Below are 18,416 nucleotides of genomic sequence, written 5' to 3'. Positions count from 1 at the left end.
TGTTGCTATGGTGACAATGGATACATGGAAGGCTTGAGCTTCTCGTTACACTGCCACCTACAGGTTTGGCATGCTCTTGTGTATATATACACGGGTAAGTGTAAACGAAGAATTTTTTGAAAACGGAGACGGTGAAATGTCCGTTTATGAAAATAGCCGGCCAAGTGTAAACGGCCTCTTATTATGGTCATATTTAAAGAAATTAAACATTGTGCAAAATATTGTCAACCAGTTGCTTCAGTACAAAAGAATCTGCATCAAACACTTGCAGCCCTGCAGCTGAGGTACGACCACAGGTTTAGATATGTAAATGGTCTGTGAGGCAGGGGATCACTCAACCTGCTTCTTCAATAGCTTCCACTTTAGTTTGGTGTGGTGATGCCAGCATTAGGGTTAACCCTAACCCTAGCAAGCAAGTTTGAGACTGAATATGGAAAAACTGAGACATATTGTAGAGTTATTAGGGCCTGTCCCAATACCCCCCCTTAGCCCTACCCCTAGATTAGCGCATTCCAGCGAGGGGTAGTGGTGTCCCAATTCCTTTTTGCGTGTAGGGGTAGGGGGCATAACGAGGGGTAGTGGGTATGAAACTGGCCCTTCAGAGCGAGGGATTTCAGATGCCGACTTGCCACCGAGCAGGAGACTATCTGGCGTCTGTCATCTGTCCTGTTCTGCAAAATTGTCGGATTTTTTCACATTACGATAACACGCCAGCTAGCATAAGTATGCTGCCTCGTAATGTTAGCTAGCTAGCAGAAGTCCCCTGTCGTACATATCTTAACGAAGCATGATATATACAGCAAACGCGATTGGTAGGATGAACTCAACCGGAGACTTCATTGTAGATGCCGGTTGGAAATGTAGATGGCTCGCAGCTTCCTGTTTAAAATAGTGACGTATGAGTGAACGTAACCAACGCGGTGACGTAGTGAGTGGTGTCGCAGTTCCTAGGGAAAGATTTCAACCCCTACCCCTCGTTGCTTCATTTCGAGAGCCAAGGGGTAGTGGGCAAGGGGGGGTATTGGGATTGGGCTTTAATGTTTTTAAAATTAACTTGTACTTCTTTACACTAAAAGAAAAGGAAAACTGTCAAGCTTGTTTTTATTTATAGGTTATTCTACAAAGGTTTTACTGGTCCGGTCCACTTGAGATCAAATATGGCTGAATAAGGTCAATGAACTAAAATGGTGTTTGACAGCCCTGGTTCAGTTATAGTGTGTCATGCCTCATTGGAATATGAATAACTGTCTTTCCTCCTCAGATTGTAGGAAACATCTTCACCATTACAGAAATATATCAGTTGTTGGGCTTTTTTATGTCAAGAAAGCTTACAAAAGGAGGAAGTTCAAAAATCACCCCAGTCACCCTTAATTCACCCTGGATTTAGGAACTTTCACAACTGGAAATTTAAATTACTGTTTTTCACAATGCAACACGTGCAGCTTTAGTTTAATCAGCCTCATTAAACACGGATCACTGATATCAGCATTAAAAGCTGCCCGGTTATCAAAGTGTGACGCAAATTCAGTCCAACAAGTGTTTTCTGTGTTTCTGGAAAATAAGGAAGTGTTTTGACTCAAACAACTCGTCACACGACCACTTTACATTTCCCTGAAGAATTACTCGGCTTATTTTCAAACAAAGAAAACTATTTCAACCAGTGTTATTATGAGTACAGTCATTTGCATCCTGTTAAAGACAAACAAATAAAAACACCTGTAAACTCTCTCACATACCTGAACAACAACACAGCAGAGCAGCGACCAGGAAAAGGCGATAATGCATCACCAAAACACAAAGTCTGAAGTTTGAATTCTGCTGAAAAAAAAAAAAAAGTTTCTGAAAATGAATCCTCTTGAGTCAGATCATTAAATCCGTTCAGCAGCAGAGCCTCAGTCACACTGTGCACAACTTCACTCACACGCAGTCACAAACTGCGACCAGGGTTCAGTATGTCACTGGATGGCACGTTCAAGATCACTGGGAAAAGTCAACTGTTTTGCACTGACGTACGCTTGGGGTGACAGTAAGGTGAAAAGCTGTCGCTAAACATAAACAGCAAAATGTAATACTGACAAATAATGCAGTTATAAATGTGCAAAATATTGTCAGCCTGAACACAGTTGTAGGTTTCACTGCTTTAACTGAAGCAACAGCTTTAACACAGCTGGCACACATTTCAGAAAATTGCATTGAGGAGCAAAACAGACAAAAGAGTGTCATAAAACTGGCTAATGATATTGTTAACACATCAAACTTAATGTCAGGAAACTTGTTTACAAGTCTCTTTAGACTTAAATGGTGTTTTTGGTAAAAGGGTTTGATTAAAAATTTCCCAGTTTCTGAAATGGAATTGAACGTCACATGACCATATAGGGCTAATCCTACAAAGATGTGGCAATTTCCTTATCAAGCACTTTAGACATGGGCTGGGCTGTGCAGATGACACAGCTCAAATAAATGTAACTAAAAAGAAATAAAATCAAGTTGATTTCCTGCAACTGCGTCTGCACAAAACATATTTATTATCACATTAAGTAAAGTCAAGCTGGGAGTTGCATGTAGACAAACCACAGATACTTACATTTGGATGTTATTATGTGGCAAATATGTTGTTTCAACAACGCTGTTATTAGGTTTAGGTACAAAAAACACAGATCTTGCTTTGGCTTAAAATATCAGATTTGGGAAAAACAATTCCTGCTGGAAAGGCAGCGAGGTCTCAGCCAAAACAACTGCTTTTTGTGCCACTATCCATGCTGAGAAAACACAGATGGACACCCATCTGGTGCCTAAAAATCCACTGGAACAGGTGGGTCGCTTCAAAACTCATGTTTTGTGCCACTGTAAATACAAAGACAAGTCACTACAAAATGGCCATATTTAGTGCCTAAACTGCTGCCAGAAACACAGCTAAGGGTTGCTACAAAACAGCCACATTTGGTGCCTAAAAGGCATTGGAAACACAGCAATGGATCACTACAAAACACTCATGTTTGACACCTTAAAAACCTCCATAAACACAACTACGAATCACTACAAAACACTCGTTTGGTGCCTAAAAAGCCGCTGTAAACAATGATGGGTTGCTACAGAGCGGCAACATTTGGTCACTAAAATGCTGCTAGGAACACAACTAAGGGTTGTTAAAAAACCCACCCATGTTTGGTGCCTAAAAAGCCGCCGTAAACACAACGACAAGTCGCTAAAGAATGGCCACATTTGGTGCCTACAATGCTGCTAGAAACACAGCTAAAGGTTGCCATAAAGCACTCACGTTTGGTGTCTAAACGCCACTAGCAATGCAGCGGGGACTCACCAAATCACAACCAGTTTTGTTGTCTGTTGGTCCTGACAGCGTTCTGCAGCTTGGCAGGCATTTTGGCCTCGGTGTTACGTCACCCACCATCCCCTCCACCATCACAAAGTCAGCTCACACACTCCGTCACTTCAGAAGCATTGATACCATATGTGTAATCTAGCATGGTTTGCAGAACTGAACAATGCCAACATTTTCTTCTGTGGACTGCTGTTATATTGTGTCATTTACAGTAGATTTACTTTTATAACTTTCTCTAACATAATTTCAAAAACATTTCCATGATTCCAGTTGCATTTATAAATAAATTAAATGCTGAATTCAGTGGGCACAAACTTGAAACCCGAACATTTCCGCCACATGGGGAAACTCAGTATCACAACATCAAGTCCTCTCAGTGGGGTCAGTGATCACATCATCCTCATTCATCTGTTTTTAGCCACTTCCTTAAAATGCATTTCTATTTCTACTGCGGGTTAAAACATCTTCATGACCTATGTTGAGAAGAAAAACCCGTTGATCCTGTTACAATTTCTTCATCATAGCGTCACCTGACAACCAAGTCAACAAAACAAAATTCTCACTGCCTACAGCAACCTTTGACAGCAGCCTATAACTGAAGATTACTCTATAATTACAGTAGCGTATATTTATGTAAATTAATCGTCACCTTGAGCATCTTTCTAGGAACAGAAATCCTCCTACACTGTGCCACAAACATGATAAAAAAAAATCAATGTTCTTTAATGTCATTGTAACTTTTTTTGGCCTAACCGCCATCTACACTTTGCTACACTTTGTGCAGCTGTCATCAACTATCTCTGCTGGACATGGACATGCTAAAGTTTTGGCTAATTGTGTCAAAGAGGAGAAGACATCTGGCGCTTAGAGGGACTCTGTATGGCACCTCCCGGAGCTCGAAAACTCAAACTGGCTATAGGGTGGATGGGACTTAATTGCCAAGATACTCTTTGCTTTCGTCCTCGTCCTGTCTGTAGAGTTGGGTCGAGGGCTCTCATGGCCTGCCAACTATTTAACTTTCCATTGTCACAATCCAATTAGAGTTTCCTAATTAGATAAAGCAGCTGTGAGCATCCCTTGAAAATATACTCTCTATTTCCAGAGAAGCTCTAAGCACAAATTTGAGGTACTTCTACTTTATTCCATTTTATGTTGCTTAATATTTCCCCTACATTACACCTCAGAGGTTAATATTTTACCTTTAACTGCACTTTTCATATTACAGTTTTTAATCCCCTTCAATCCATAAACATCAGATACATTAAAACAATGACAGGGAACATTTTACTGGACACTTTTATTATAAGAACTTAAATTAGGCCATATTAATATCAATATATTAACTTCAATACTGCATACTTTTAAAAGTAGAATGCAGTACTTTTACTTGTAGTGGGGTATTTTTACAGTGTGGTACTCTTACTGAGGTGAGGTATCTGAATACTTCTTCCACCAGTTCCTTCAGTTCAGCATCATGAACAGATACCGTGGACGACCACCTTTCTGTCCACCAGTGACGGCAAAATGAAGCCTCATGAACCATTGTCTTTGTTTTCTGAGCCCATACGATGGCGCTGTCTCTTCAACAAAGGGTTGAAAGCACTGAATTGTTGTTCCTTGAGCCTTTTCCCTTCCCCTGTAAAGACAATGGTCCATGAGGCTTCATTTGGCCATCACTACTGTCCACCACTGCTGATTTTTTTCCCTAGTACTGTATGCTATAAATTGTGTCTGTATGGATCTACACAAGATACTAAACATCACCCTGGAGACATGGCAGGCTTAGAACTGTTCTTCATCACTCCTTACCTCCTCTTTTTCTGCATGAATGGTCTCCTCAAAAACAGCTCCTGTTCTGTTTTATCTCCCAGGACCCCAAAACTAAGCTGCACATCTACAAGAAGGAAACCTAGATACACAGGTGTAGATTTTTTTTGACAGTAGCAGAGGACTATATAGAGGATGAACTGCTAGAATTCATCTGTTTGATGCAACAATGCCGTCAGTGAAGTAGGTGACGTCATCGGTTGCAGTCTGCCATAAAACAGAAAAGACATGAAGCAGTTCAAGTATCTTGGGGTCTTGTTCACGAGTGAGGGTATAGTGGAGCGTGAGATGGATCGGCGGGTCGGTGAGGCTTCTGCAGTGATGCGGGCGCTGCGCCAGTCCGTCGTGGTGAAGAGGGAGCTGAGCCAGAAAGCAAAGCTTTCAATTTACTGGTCCATCTACGTCCCAACCCTCACCTATGGTCATGAGCTCTGGGTAGTGACTGTAAGAATGAGATCTCGGATACAAGCAGTGGAAATGAGTTTCCTCCGTGGGGTGTCTGGGCTCAGCCTTAGAGATAGGGGGAAGAGAGGGGAAAGGGGTCAGTTGAGGTGGTTCGGCATCTGATGAGGATGCCTCCTGGGTGCCTCCCGCTGGAGGTGTCCTGGGCACGGCCCACTGGTAGGAGACCCCGGGGCAGACCCAGAACACGCTGGAGAGATTACATATCTCGTCTGGCCTGGGAACACCTTGGGGTCTTCCAGGACGAGCTGGAAAGTGTTGCTGGGGAGAGGGACGTCTGGGTGCTTTGCTCGGCCTGCTGCCCCCACGACCCTTCCCCAGATAAGAGGATGAAAATGGATGGATGGACATGAAGCAACTGTCAGGAAATACCATCACAATTTTACCATAAATTGATAAAGAAAGGGCACAAACTAGAGCGTAAACATTACTTTCATTGTACACATCTGAGAACCCCCAGACCCCTGTGTTCCTCAAAAATTTTTAAAAATAAACCTTCACTCTTGCTAAGATACATACGGTGAACAGTTCACTGTGAAGTATCAAAATGGATGGAAATTAAGCACCGAGAACAATGTTTCACTTCAACCACAAGAGGGCACAAAAGGCAAAAAATACTTCACACTTTCTACCATAATCTAAATACATGAAGTCATTTATATGAAGTGTCATATGGAAGTATGTCCACATTTGCATCTTTCATGGACCTTGGGTGTCTTGAGTGGGTGAGTACCCTCCCTGCAGTGCTACTGAGGGTGGTGTCAAAATAAAGTAAGATACTGAGATAAGTATTTTTCCCCACAGCAGGGAGATGTGTAGTGTCACAGAAGCAAAGGGGTTAGAGCAATAACAAAAATAAGGTGTCATAAATGAGTAAACAGTCAAAAGGCAAAATATAATAAGTAGACAGACTGTACTCAGATAAAACACACATGAAAACAAAACAGGAAGTGGGTTTCTGCTCACGACTGCATGCAGAGGTGAAGATATAAAGTAGGAAATAGGCATTATATGTAAAAGCTTATTAAAGCTTAGAGGCAGTTTGACTTCAAAACACTGAAATATCCTCATTGTCTTCATTTATGATTCTTTAACTTATTGAAAACAGCACGTGTAAGGCACCTTTGCCCGTCTTTACCAAATGACGAAAGCAGTTAAACCACAACAAAGGAAATGCTCATGTGAATTCAAGTACATGCGCATGATAAATAAGAAACGACATCTCACATACAGTATATCACCCAACATCGAGCAGACCGGAGCTATGTTTGCCTTCTAGGTAGGAAGCTTTAAAAATTATAACTTTTCATTTCAGCACCATTATTTTGAGTTGTGACGATGAATTGAATCATTTCTGTCATGTTTATTAAGTTACTTTAACTGCTGTGGAAGAAGTGATTAAACCCTCTAAACACTGAGCTGAGGTAGTCAAACCCAAAAACACTCCGTTAATGCTGCACTTTAAATGTTAGGTAAAAGTAAAGAGGTAGCATTGAACAGTAGTTTATTCAAATGTCGAAAGGTCTCATTCTCAGTAACGAGTGTGACCTTTTTAATATTAGCTGCATGATGAGGTGCCAAGAGATTTACTTTGGGATTTTTTTCAAACAATGTGACATGTTAATGTTGATCAATATTTCCTTTGTAAGGAGCAAGGTATTTAAAAACGACAACAATGTATGTGACAAGACCAATGTTTACTTCTTTTCTTTTTTTTCTCTCTCACTGTTGTTTCCTTTAACAAACCACAGCCGACTGCTTTGGTGCACGTACAGCACGTGTGTCTTCTGGCTACTAGACAACACACATTATTTGTTTTAATCCAAAATAGGGCTGCTCCCTCTCCTCTCTCGCTGTGCGCACACGGGAGTTGGTTTTCGGCAACAGAGTTTGTCATAAACCTTTGGTAATGTAAACCTATGTGATGCTAGGGGCTCCACAAAAAACTCCATATGTGAATGTGTGATAGTTGTGGTATCATAGCAGCCTGTCACAGGTTACAGCGTGATGATTAGAGGAGAAATGGCAGAGCATAAAGGTCCAGGTGGAAAAAACAAAACTCAGTCATTTAGGATTTTGCTAAAAGAAGGAAATTACCTTCTGATANCATTCAGAAATACTTCTATTATAACTTTTACACTTAAATTTATACCGCGATATATACCGTCACCGTGAAGGGATTCGATTTATACCGTGATATAAATTTTAGGTCATACCGCCCAGCCCTAATCCAAAATAGAAACTTTTCATACGACACATAATAGAGAGAGAAAAACAAACAGTGGTAAAGTATTAATATGGCATTGAGAAGGCTGAGGACAGAGCAATAAACCTGAAAAGCAAAACAACCTGTTACTTTCCCTTGCGGTGCAAACATCCCCATCTCTCCCTGAAGAGTTTATATTCTCTAAAGATTGCCTTATTTATAAGCATGGTGTCGATATCATGAATGTGACCCAAATAATCATTTTCTACTATCTTACAACTTTATTTATTTTCAGAACTCCACGATGCATCATCCACTCGTCCAGCTCAGTGATGGACTGGCTCACAGTGGTTGCCGAACGCTTTTATACACCATGATCGTCTTCCTTGTCCTTCTACAGTCCGGTGACGGTAATTTTAATGCAAAGCACAAGAATAACACCATGGTGCATGTTGGAAATCAAAGGTCATAACCATATGGTCAAGAACCTACATTTATATTACAGATAAAGTCTGGGACAGTGATCAAATGAGAAAGAAAGACAAAGGGAGCACTGGGCCTGGGAACATCGGCCTAATACATTTTAACAGTGGTTTGTTGAAGCCAGCTGAACTTGTGTTTGTACTGGCTGATGATCCAGCATCTCCTCCACTAAGTTTAGATAACGATACCATTCCCTCAGATTTATTTTTATACATGTTCAAATATAAGGTGTTTATAATATGGCTTGGCTGAATACGTGATGGTTATTATTAACGGAAAGATGTGCATCCATATTTCCCAGTACACAGGCAATAAAGTACCCGACAATTCCTGCATAGTATCTCGTTAAAGGACAAGTCATATAAAGCCATAGAGGGTTATTGAGATCTGTACAATATGCATACAGTAGATGCCATTGGAGGTCACAATTCCCGATGGCATTATTGTTTCTGGATGTAAATCCTGACCAACAAATTGATCTACAAAGAGCCCTGTAGTGTTAAAAGCCAGTCAGAATTGCAGGAATTATGCTGCGTTCCATTTACCTTGGAAGTCAGAGTTGACCGCATTCCAGTAAAACAAGTTGTAATACAAAGATGAAGCCACTTCTAACAAGGTTAGCTATTGTAAGCTATTTCTGACAATACCCAACACGTTCTCATCCCAAGTTGTCACATATCGCCGCTTTGTCTGTGGATTTTTGCATCTACATATTATATGCTAGTTATCAGGACATTAACAAAAACTAGCGTGAACCACTTTCTTTATTTTCTGACAGAACTGTATGGCTGTTAACCCTTACACATCTGTTTCTCGATCCTTGCTTTTGTAAACAAAATTTTTGGTTCTTTTATGTCTCATTTTTTTACTTTGCTTAAACCCTGAATTTTGCACATCCTTGTCTGATTTTCAGTTTGACACCTTCTTTGTTTAACATTTGTACTTGGTTGCTCCAATATCATTTCCACCATTGTTGTTTGATTTTTGTGTTTAAGTTTTGTAGCACTGTCCCCGTGTTGCTGTGTACATTCTGAATAAAAGTAAAAAAAAACAAAAAAAACAAAGTCCTAAATAGGGAACGCTAACTGCGAGGCATGCTGGGAGCAGTGCCACCATCTTAGAGGGATAAGTAGTGATGGTCAAATGAAGCCTCGTGAACCATTTTCTATATTTTCTCACTCCACCAGAAGGCGCTCTTGGTTTAAAGATAAAGGCTGAAGGACTAGTAGTGAAATGTGCTTTCAAACCTTTGTTGAACAGACAGTGCCATCTAGTGGCTTCAGAAAATAAAGACAGTGGTTCATGAGGCTTCATTTGGCCATCACTAACAAAAACACATGGTTAGGTTTAGAAAAAAATCATCATGGTTGCACTCTACAGTTACACAGGAAGTAATAACTGGACTCCTGGTTAAAGGAGTTACACAGGAAGTAATAACTGGACTCCTGGTTAAAGGTTCAGGGTTTGTGGACCCATCCACCACCCCTCCCACCTGCCCTATGAGGAAAGGTAGCTTTGGTGTCAATGTGTCTGACACCGAAATCGCTGACAAAGCAGCAGTATCTGACAACATTGGAATGAGAACGGGCTGCAACACCAGTTGATAAGGATGCATGTTGAGCTATTTTGCGCATACAAACACTGTAGCAACATGTCACCAGCACTGTGTATTACTGTTTTAATGAGACACAAATAAGACAGAAGTGCTAACAAAGAGTAGATGCACTGAGCAGCCATCTTGGATTTTGAGGTCAGGGTTGGTCATGTTCCTCTGACCTCTGACCTTTATGCCACGGATCTGTTTCTTCTTCAGGTCAGCATCAGGTGGTTGGTCCATCTCAGCCAATACGGGCAACAATTGGTGATGACATCATTTTGCCATGCCACTTGGAGCCTGCCAAGGATGCTTCTGACATGAAGTTGGAGTGGGCGAGACCTGACTTGAACCCTAGGTTTATACATGTGAGGGCAAACCGTCAAGAATACGTAATTCACAAACAGCCATCATACAAAGGAAGAACATCAGTGTCCAACGACAAACTGAAGCATGGAGACGTTTCACTGACACTCTACAAAGTGAAAGTCTCTGATGAAGGATTGTACAGATGCCTCATTCCCTCACTGAATCAAGCAGCTTTTATTCAACTTATCGTTGGTAAGTGATCCTTTTATGGTATGATTTAGAGTAAGACATTTAATATAATAATAAATGTATTTGATATAGCACCTTTCACAGAAATAAAATTCACAGAGTGCTTCACAAAATACAATCTAACAACCAAACAATAAAATATGCAATCAATGAAAACAAAGGCAATACAACAACTACTGAAGATCCAAAAAGAAACACACCAGGGAATAATCATGAGACAATTTAGGGTGGGACAAAGGTCATTTTGAAGAGATGGGTCCCCAGTTGATCTTTAAAAGTTTCTATGGCATGACCATAGAGGGCTCTATATGTGAGAATCACAGTAGTCCAGTCAGGAGGACGCAGAAGCATGGATAATCATGTCAGGTCGAGACAGACCTGAGCTTTGCAATATTTCTCAGCTGAATTAAACAAGTACAGGTCAATGATTTAATATGATGATCAAAATGCATGGCCTGATCAAAAATAACACAGAGATTCCTAAAATTTGACCGTACAGCTGACGAAAGGGATCCAATACTCTGGGAAACCTCTGAAGCAATTATCAGAGCCGCCATTTTGTCTGTCTTTTATTCTAAGTAGTTATTTGACATCCAGTCCTTGGTGGCAATCAAACTATTGTGAAGAACAGCAAGTTTGTTGGTGCTTGTCGTCAGTCAACAGTTATGTGATATACCTGTGAACTGGCTAATAATGTGACCCAGTGGAAGCACATATAAAGCAAATAATATAGGACCTAAGACAGAGCCCTGAAGTACACCACAGCGAAGAGCAGCAGTAACAGACCTGAAAGGACCAAGAGACACAGAGAAACTGACGTATGTACTTGGTTGTTTTTACATAACTGAGAATTGTATTGGGGCCCAGACATACCAAGCTGATTTCAAAGAACTAGCAGGAATCGAAGAGGACTGTTGCATCGCCTCACGTTGACGATTCAACATGCTGAGCAAAAGACGTTCACTGACGGTCCAACATTAACTGGCGGCTTAGTGTGTGAGGGCTTTAAGATGTGCTATTCTGATCTTTTACTCAAAGGAGAAGTTTGATATTTGGAACACACATATTTGTTTACTTAGTACAAGCTGGATGAGAAGATTGACATCACTCTTGTGTCTGTACAGTAAATATAAAGCTGCAGCCAGCAGCCTGTTAGCTTAGCTCAGCATAAAGACTAGAATCAGGGGGAAATAGCGAGCATGGCTCTGTTCAAAGGTGACAAACTCTGCCTCGCAACACCTCTAAAGCCTTACTTTGATAGGTGCAAAAAAAGGAAGTACGGGGATTTCTTGAGTGGGTAGTAACTTCCTTTAGTCTGTGGTTCCTCACAAGGAGGACAAGACACGGATGTAATTGAATCACAAGGTGTTGTCTGTTTGCACGGGTTTTCGAAAACACAATATTACACTACGTGTCATGATCTTAAGTAAACATAAATTTTACTTTCCCTGAGTGTAAGGTTCCCTAGTTATTTAAAAGCCAATCAACATTCCTAAATTCTTAAAGGCCCAATCAGTATATTCGGTTGCAACACGCATATTTGCTTGTACTTTAGCAAAATATAGCCTCGTCTGAAACCAGGCAACACTGTAATCATTAACTGACCATCTCATCAAAATGTCATTTTTAGGTGCCGTCTCTTCACCTGTAATCAGTTTGGAGAACAGATCCAGCAGGAGAGTGGTGTTACAGTGTGAGTCTGCAGGCTGGTATCCAGAGCCTGAGGTGTTGTGGCTGGACGGTGAGGGAAAGCTCCTCTCTGCTGGACCTACAGAGACAGTCAGAGGTCCTGATGACCTCTATACTGTCAGCAGCAGAGTGACTGTGGAGAAGAGACACAGCAACAGCTTCACCTGTAGAGTCCAACAGAACAACATCAACAAGACCAGAGAGACACACATCCAGGTTCCAGGTAGAGACTATTAATAAATGTGTCATATGCTTATTATAAATGCCATGATGTTTTGTGATTCATAATTTCAAATGATATCTTCACAGTCCTCTCTAGGTATGTGAAGTGTGTCATGGCTCCAGGCTTGGTCTGTGTCTGGCTTTCTGGTGTCCTCACAGTACTTGGATGGAGACCAAGGTATAATTGTGCTTGTCTTTTTAAAATTTCAAGATACTATAATTAGCATTTTTATCCCCCTTCTTTTAGCGTGATGGATGAAAACTGCTTAGCCAAGTTTCACTGCTAACCAGATTAAAATAGTGGAAAACTGAAGGTGAGTAGAGGTACTAACTTGAGGCACAGCCTTCCTGGAACAACACTGGAATCAACCAATCACCAGTGATTACCACTTGCTTTATTTTCTGACCCCACCAGATGGTGCTCTTGGTTTAAAGATAAAGGCTGAAGGACTGGATGTGAAATGTACTTTCAAACCTTTGTTGAAACAGACAGCGCCATCCAGTGGCTTCAGAGAATAAAGACAGTGGTTCACGAGGCCTCATTTGGCCATCACTGCCAATCACAGCCCTCTGACATCATCACAGCGCAGCTCCTGTGCTTCTTTCAACATTCATTTGTGTTTCTTCAGAGCTAAGCTGTTTTCCAAATTGAAGTTATTACAAATGAACAAAATCCTCAGTAACACTAAACAAAATCCCTATGAGCTACTGCAGGGTTAGCGAGTTAGCTTGCCAAGTAGTTTGGCTGTGCTAACATGTAAGCTAGGCTAGAATATTATTCACAAACAAAGTGTAAGGATACTTTAGTTTTTGCTTTTGAAAATACCTGCAGTGAACACATTTCCCTCCTTTTTTCTTGCCAAATAAAAACGTTTTTTGCAAGATTGCAGTGTTGGTGTTGATCCAGGACCACAGTGTAATGGTGACCCTGGATAATTTGTTTATGTCAACATCAACATAGCAGTGATGATCCTAGATCAACATGAGCAATACTTTTCAGGATCAACCATGGTAATGATGGTTCAATATCAACATAAAAAGTTATCCAAGATCAACGTGGTAGTGATGGTCCTGGTCCAACATTTGCACTGCAATCTTGCAAAAAAGTAGTTTTGAATGGGCTTTGAAAATACCTGCCATACCTGTCAGGTGGATGAATTATCTTGGAAAAGGAGAAGTGCTCATTAACACAGATTTTAACACATGTGCAACCAAAATTTGAGACAAATATATCCTTTGAGTGCAGAAACAGTCTTAGATCTTAAACTTAAACCTGTTGAAAAATGGGAGCAAAAACAAAAGTGTGCCATTTAATTTTTTGTAGTATCTGCTCAGGTTGCTTGGAACCTTAACCAAGGTGGTAGAACAAAGAAAAGTATCAGGTATATCCACATCTTTTGTCAATGGAAAACCAAAAAAGAGTGAGTCGAGTAGAATAGAGCTGTGCCTTACCATGCAATGGAAGTGCAGAATAAGTCTGTCAGAGAATGGCACCTACAGAAATATTGTCAGCGCTGGTTGTTCTGTTGATACAAAGCATCCAGAACTGGCAGCAGAAATCAGGGTTTCCATTCTGTCCTGTGTCAACAGTCAACACTGTTTTCCTCTAACCATGAAGATATAGTTACTAATGACCTGTTTTGTTGATCACTAGGTTGACAGTGGTTCGTCAATATTTAAGTGAGAGGACTCAGAGGACTGACAACCATAAAACAGCAGGAACAGAAAACCAAACGGCTCCACTGCAGCAAGAACTTCAGGCAGAGTAAGAAAAGAAAGTTGAGCTCCTGAAAAGTCTGAAGGAGACGGAAGGAGAGCTAATGGAAAAGGAGCAATCGTTTCAGTTGGTGCCACTGGATTCACACTAACATTGTTGTTATGCGCATGTTAGCATGCTGACAAATGACATATGTTAGCATTTGGCACAAAGCACCTCCATGCCTTAGTGTCTCTTCAGGGTGAAATCGGTTAAATGCATCCCTTTCTATGCAATACAATGATTAGCGCGAACAGCCACATGGAGTTACAGTGAAATTATGAGCGTCTCCAGAGAGCTGGTGGTAACTGAAGCGCACTGACAGACAGGGGTATGAAATCCCAGATACTGTTTCTTTCTATCGTGTTTAAATTCCTTGCCTGAAGTTTTGAGGAACGCTTCTGCACCTTATTGGTCAGGACCTGTAGCCTTCGTTTTTCGCTTTGCCATTGTTCCTCAAAGGCAACATTTATACTTCGCCATAGGGATAATGCCATTGGCCACGTTTGCACTGTAACATCATTAGCGCAAGATTTTTTTGTGAATCTGACCTTGCGATGGGGCAGAGAGTGGTCACAGGTGATATACAATTCATGGTGCTATCAGCAGCCGCAATCCATTCTCTGTGGATTCACCACTCAGTGACACAGACAAGTTGGGAGCTGGTGATACAGTGCCACACAGTAACCACTGAGCCTTTTCTTTGGATCAAAATGGACAGTAATGACTGCAAAGTAGATTGCAGGTGTCAGCCTTCCCACTCTCTAAAACTTAAAGGCCTCCAGCACCACAAAACGGGCACTAGAGGACTAAGTTTGGATTAAATTTGATAATATGCCCTCTAGCGTGCCCTAAATGCATCAGCACTTTATAAAATGACCCCTCTTGCCTGCAGTATATGTAGTATACTGCAGTATATTAACCCATCACTGTAAATAGGATGTCCAATTATTTATAGTATTTATTCCAGCACTGTCATGCCCTGCACTATTTGAAGTTGTACTCTTACCTGGACATTTGTTTGCTACTAGTTTGCTATAATCTTGCATAAGGTTATCTTTTTTTTTTTTTTTTTTTTTNTAGTTTGCTATAATCTTGCATAAGGTTATCTTTTTTTTTTTTTTTACTGTTTTAATGTATCATTCCACAAATGTGTCCTGTATAGTGTTTATACTTATATTGTGAGCAACTGTGAATTGTGGTATAATTCCTTGTGAATGTCAAAACCTGTGGTCAGTAAAGCTGATATGGATCATTAAGTTAATTGGTACTTGTATTACTGTAATATAGTGATGATGGACTGAGTGTTCAGAGTGGCAGATTACTGCGACCAGAGAGAGGCGACCTGAACAAAGTCAGCAAACACTGACCGGGTCTTCTTTGTTACTCTGACTTTGTAATCCTGGGAGAGGTCATTATATTTGTGCCTTCAATGTTCCTGCACACTCTAACGATACCTTCTGACCTGTTCCTGTTTTTCAAGGTAAGAGACTGAAACCAACCAATAAACGAGTAAGTTATTAATAATAATTCCATAAAAAACCCTCAAGTTTAAAGCGCGCAATTCCTTGTCTCCCCAGTTGCTCATCTTTACAGTGTCTGTCAGGTTTGTGTTTCCCTCTTGCTACTAGCTGCTCGCTAATTCCTGCTATCAGCTGTTTCCTGTTTATCCACCGCCAGTGGCTCGCACGTGCGGCGTCATCAACAGCTCCTCCCCTTGCGGAAGGCCGCCTCGGTCTGTTTACCAAATGGGTTCCGCCAATATGTCTACCCTGCGAGGCGGAAAATTGGGCACCTCGGATCAACTCGCCAATCTGGCTCTGTGTGTCTAAACGCTCGCAGCTTGCTGGCAAAACGGCCCAACATTTGCCGAAAATCTGGCAGTGTAAAAGGGGCCAGTGATGGGACCCTAAAAGACACTCATGTTTGGGGCCTGAAAAACTACAAGAAACACAGTGACAGGTCCCTGAAAAACACATTTGAGGGCTGATAAGTAGCTCGTAAAAAAGCCAAAGGTCCCTTCAAATCACCCATGCTTGGGGCTTGAAAAGCCTTGGGAACCACAGCGTCAAATCCCTAAAGAAACACCCATGTTTGGGAGCTAGAATGCCGCAGGAAACACAGAAACCGGGCCCTGAAACACACTCAACTTTGAGGACAAAAAGCCTCAAGACACACAGTGATGGTCCCTAAAAACACTCACATTAGGAAGCTGATAAGCAGCGAGAAAAACAGCCACGTTGGTGGCCTGAAAAACTTTGGGAAACACAGCGACAGACACCTAAAAAACACCCACAGTTGGGAGCTGAAATGCCACAGGAAACACAGAAACAGGTCCCTAAAGACACTTAAGTTTGGGGACAAAAAAGCTGCAGGAAACAGCGATATACTACATCACCTTAGAAACATTAATCTGATATGAAACATACAAATGTAACATATTTTGCAGAAACACACCATGCCAACATTTTCTCCTGGGCTCCCTGTAAACTCTCTCAACAGTTGGTTTTCTAGAAAGTTGTTTGAACTTTCAGTGTCATCATGCTGGAGTATCACATGTCAAGTATGGGAAGGGGTCCACCGCTGGGCTTCCAGGTAGCAGAGACTCCGTTATTGTGAAGGAAAGAGGAAGTATGGGTTAGTATCCACTTCGTCAGAGTCCTTTAGATGCAGCGGGTTGCCCCTGCCCTGAGCAAAAGCTTGGCAGCTCACAGACAACCACACATTCATGTCAGGAACATGTTTGTTTCTGCTCTCAGTGCTGATCGGCGACTTTGGAAGCAAACCAGGTAAGCGTCAAACTGTTTCAATACTTCGTGTCTACATGTAAAATATTTAAAGTAGCTCCTTGGGCAAGAAATGCTGAAACTGACACAAACTCACAGGTTTATATATAAAAATATAACTTTCTCAAAGTAGACTAGATGCATAATGAGTACTTTTACTTTACAAGTTAAATAAATTCTGCTGATAGGAAGATTGTGATATTGTGAGAGAGTAAGGTTTGAACACTTCTTACCACAGGGACTTTATGTGGTGTGTCAGTGAGCAATCCTTACCCACATTACGGGCACGTGACACAGTCGAGTCAAGTTAAGACAAGTAAAGGTGTTTATTTATGCACAGTTGAAAACAGGTTTCCCTGCGCAATGAGATGCTGCTTATCAATGAATCAATTTATTTGATTATGATTGAAGTAACGCAGAGCTGCTGGTTTATTATGTGCATCTGTATGAAGCAGCCCAGTGAGACCAGTTAGTGGCGATGTTACACCTGTTGTGTTAAACTATTTACGACTACAAATTCCTGGCTCTGTGGTAGCTTAATCTTACTGGAAAACATCCAAACAAAACCTGTTAATCTTCACTGAAAACACAAATTACATTACGTCACGGAGACATTACGAAGACTTTCAGTAATGAGACAAAAATCTGACATTACGAAGACTTTCAGTAATGAGACAAAAATCTGAATACAAACTGAAAGACAGCTACAAGTCTCTTCCCAAAAACGAGGAAGAGACTCACACTCTCTATGAAATAATGTTGTAATTTCGCTACGTAGGACCTTTATTTTTCTGAATTTACTGTCTGAGCAAAAGACTGGAACACCTGCCAGCTTGAACAGGATGTGCCAACTCGTTGGAACACCTGCCAGCTTGAACAGGATGTGCCAACTCGTGCGAAATGGTTTTGGTTGCAACCAAAAAGAGAACAGTCAAGTACAGAACGTCAAAGTATGTTATTAGAAATATTATTAGAAAGATCAAAATCTAAATCTAAATTTGGGTGCACATTCCTGGGACGTGTACTTGCTTTAAGTAGCAGTATCAGTCAGTGTGGGTATTGTATGAGGCCAAGGACTTCACACAGTATCACAAGCAAACCAAATGGAGTAGGGAGCCCTCTAGTGTACGTGAGGTGCACATGGTTTATCATTTGTGAGACTTGGGCAGAAATGAAAACAGAAACACATCAAAAGAAAGGAACTGAACGTCTTTATGAGCTTTACCTTTTCTGTGAGACAACAGTCCAGTCGTCAGAGGAAAATGTGACACTGTTTCTGCGAGTCACAAATATGTCATAACAGCGTTACACCTCTGGAGATTTTTTCCTATCTTTATTCGGGAGAGTGGTCTATCAGTTTGAGAACATTATTTATTGATTTCACGTTCAGATTTTGTAATATTGTCCCTCAAACCCTGCCCTCGCACTCAAATAGCCTCTGCTTGCACTTGGATCTACTCTGTTTCTGCTCAAACTGTGTGCTCGCACTCAGA

The 18,416-nt window shown here is 41.1% G+C and overlaps 2 protein-coding genes across 2 annotated transcripts in view; one reads left to right on the top strand and one right to left on the bottom strand.

The window, feature by feature from the left end:
• Window positions 1–1,925, bottom strand: part of LOC126404560 (butyrophilin subfamily 3 member A2-like) — a 14,465-nt gene extending 12,540 nt beyond the window's left edge. The window contains exon 1 of the mRNA XM_050067851.1: window positions 1,737–1,925. Within this exon, the coding sequence (XP_049923808.1) occupies window positions 1,737–1,785 (49 nt within the window). The 5' untranslated portion in view covers window positions 1,786–1,925. The remainder of the gene's footprint in view (window positions 1–1,736) is intronic.
• Window positions 1,926–6,781: 4,856 nt separating this feature from the next.
• LOC126404148 (butyrophilin-like protein 10) lies at window positions 6,782–15,391 on the top strand. The gene is made up of 7 exons (XM_050067162.1): window positions 6,782–6,908; window positions 8,131–8,245; window positions 10,132–10,473; window positions 12,101–12,382; window positions 12,469–12,559; window positions 14,036–15,189; window positions 15,242–15,391. The coding sequence occupies exons 2-6, from the start codon at window positions 8,140–8,142 to the stop codon at window positions 14,148–14,150; spliced, it is 936 nt and encodes a 311-aa protein (XP_049923119.1). The 5' UTR covers window positions 6,782–6,908; window positions 8,131–8,139; the 3' UTR covers window positions 14,151–15,189; window positions 15,242–15,391.
• Window positions 15,392–18,416: the final 3,025 nt, after the last annotated feature.

This window comes from Epinephelus moara, chromosome 17 (assembly GCF_006386435.1).
Source record: "Epinephelus moara isolate mb chromosome 17, YSFRI_EMoa_1.0, whole genome shotgun sequence".
NCBI lineage: Eukaryota > Metazoa > Chordata > Actinopteri > Perciformes > Serranidae > Epinephelus > Epinephelus moara.
The sequence above is the reverse complement of the archived record's forward strand: the minus strand, read 5'-3'. Positions and strand labels throughout refer to the sequence as shown.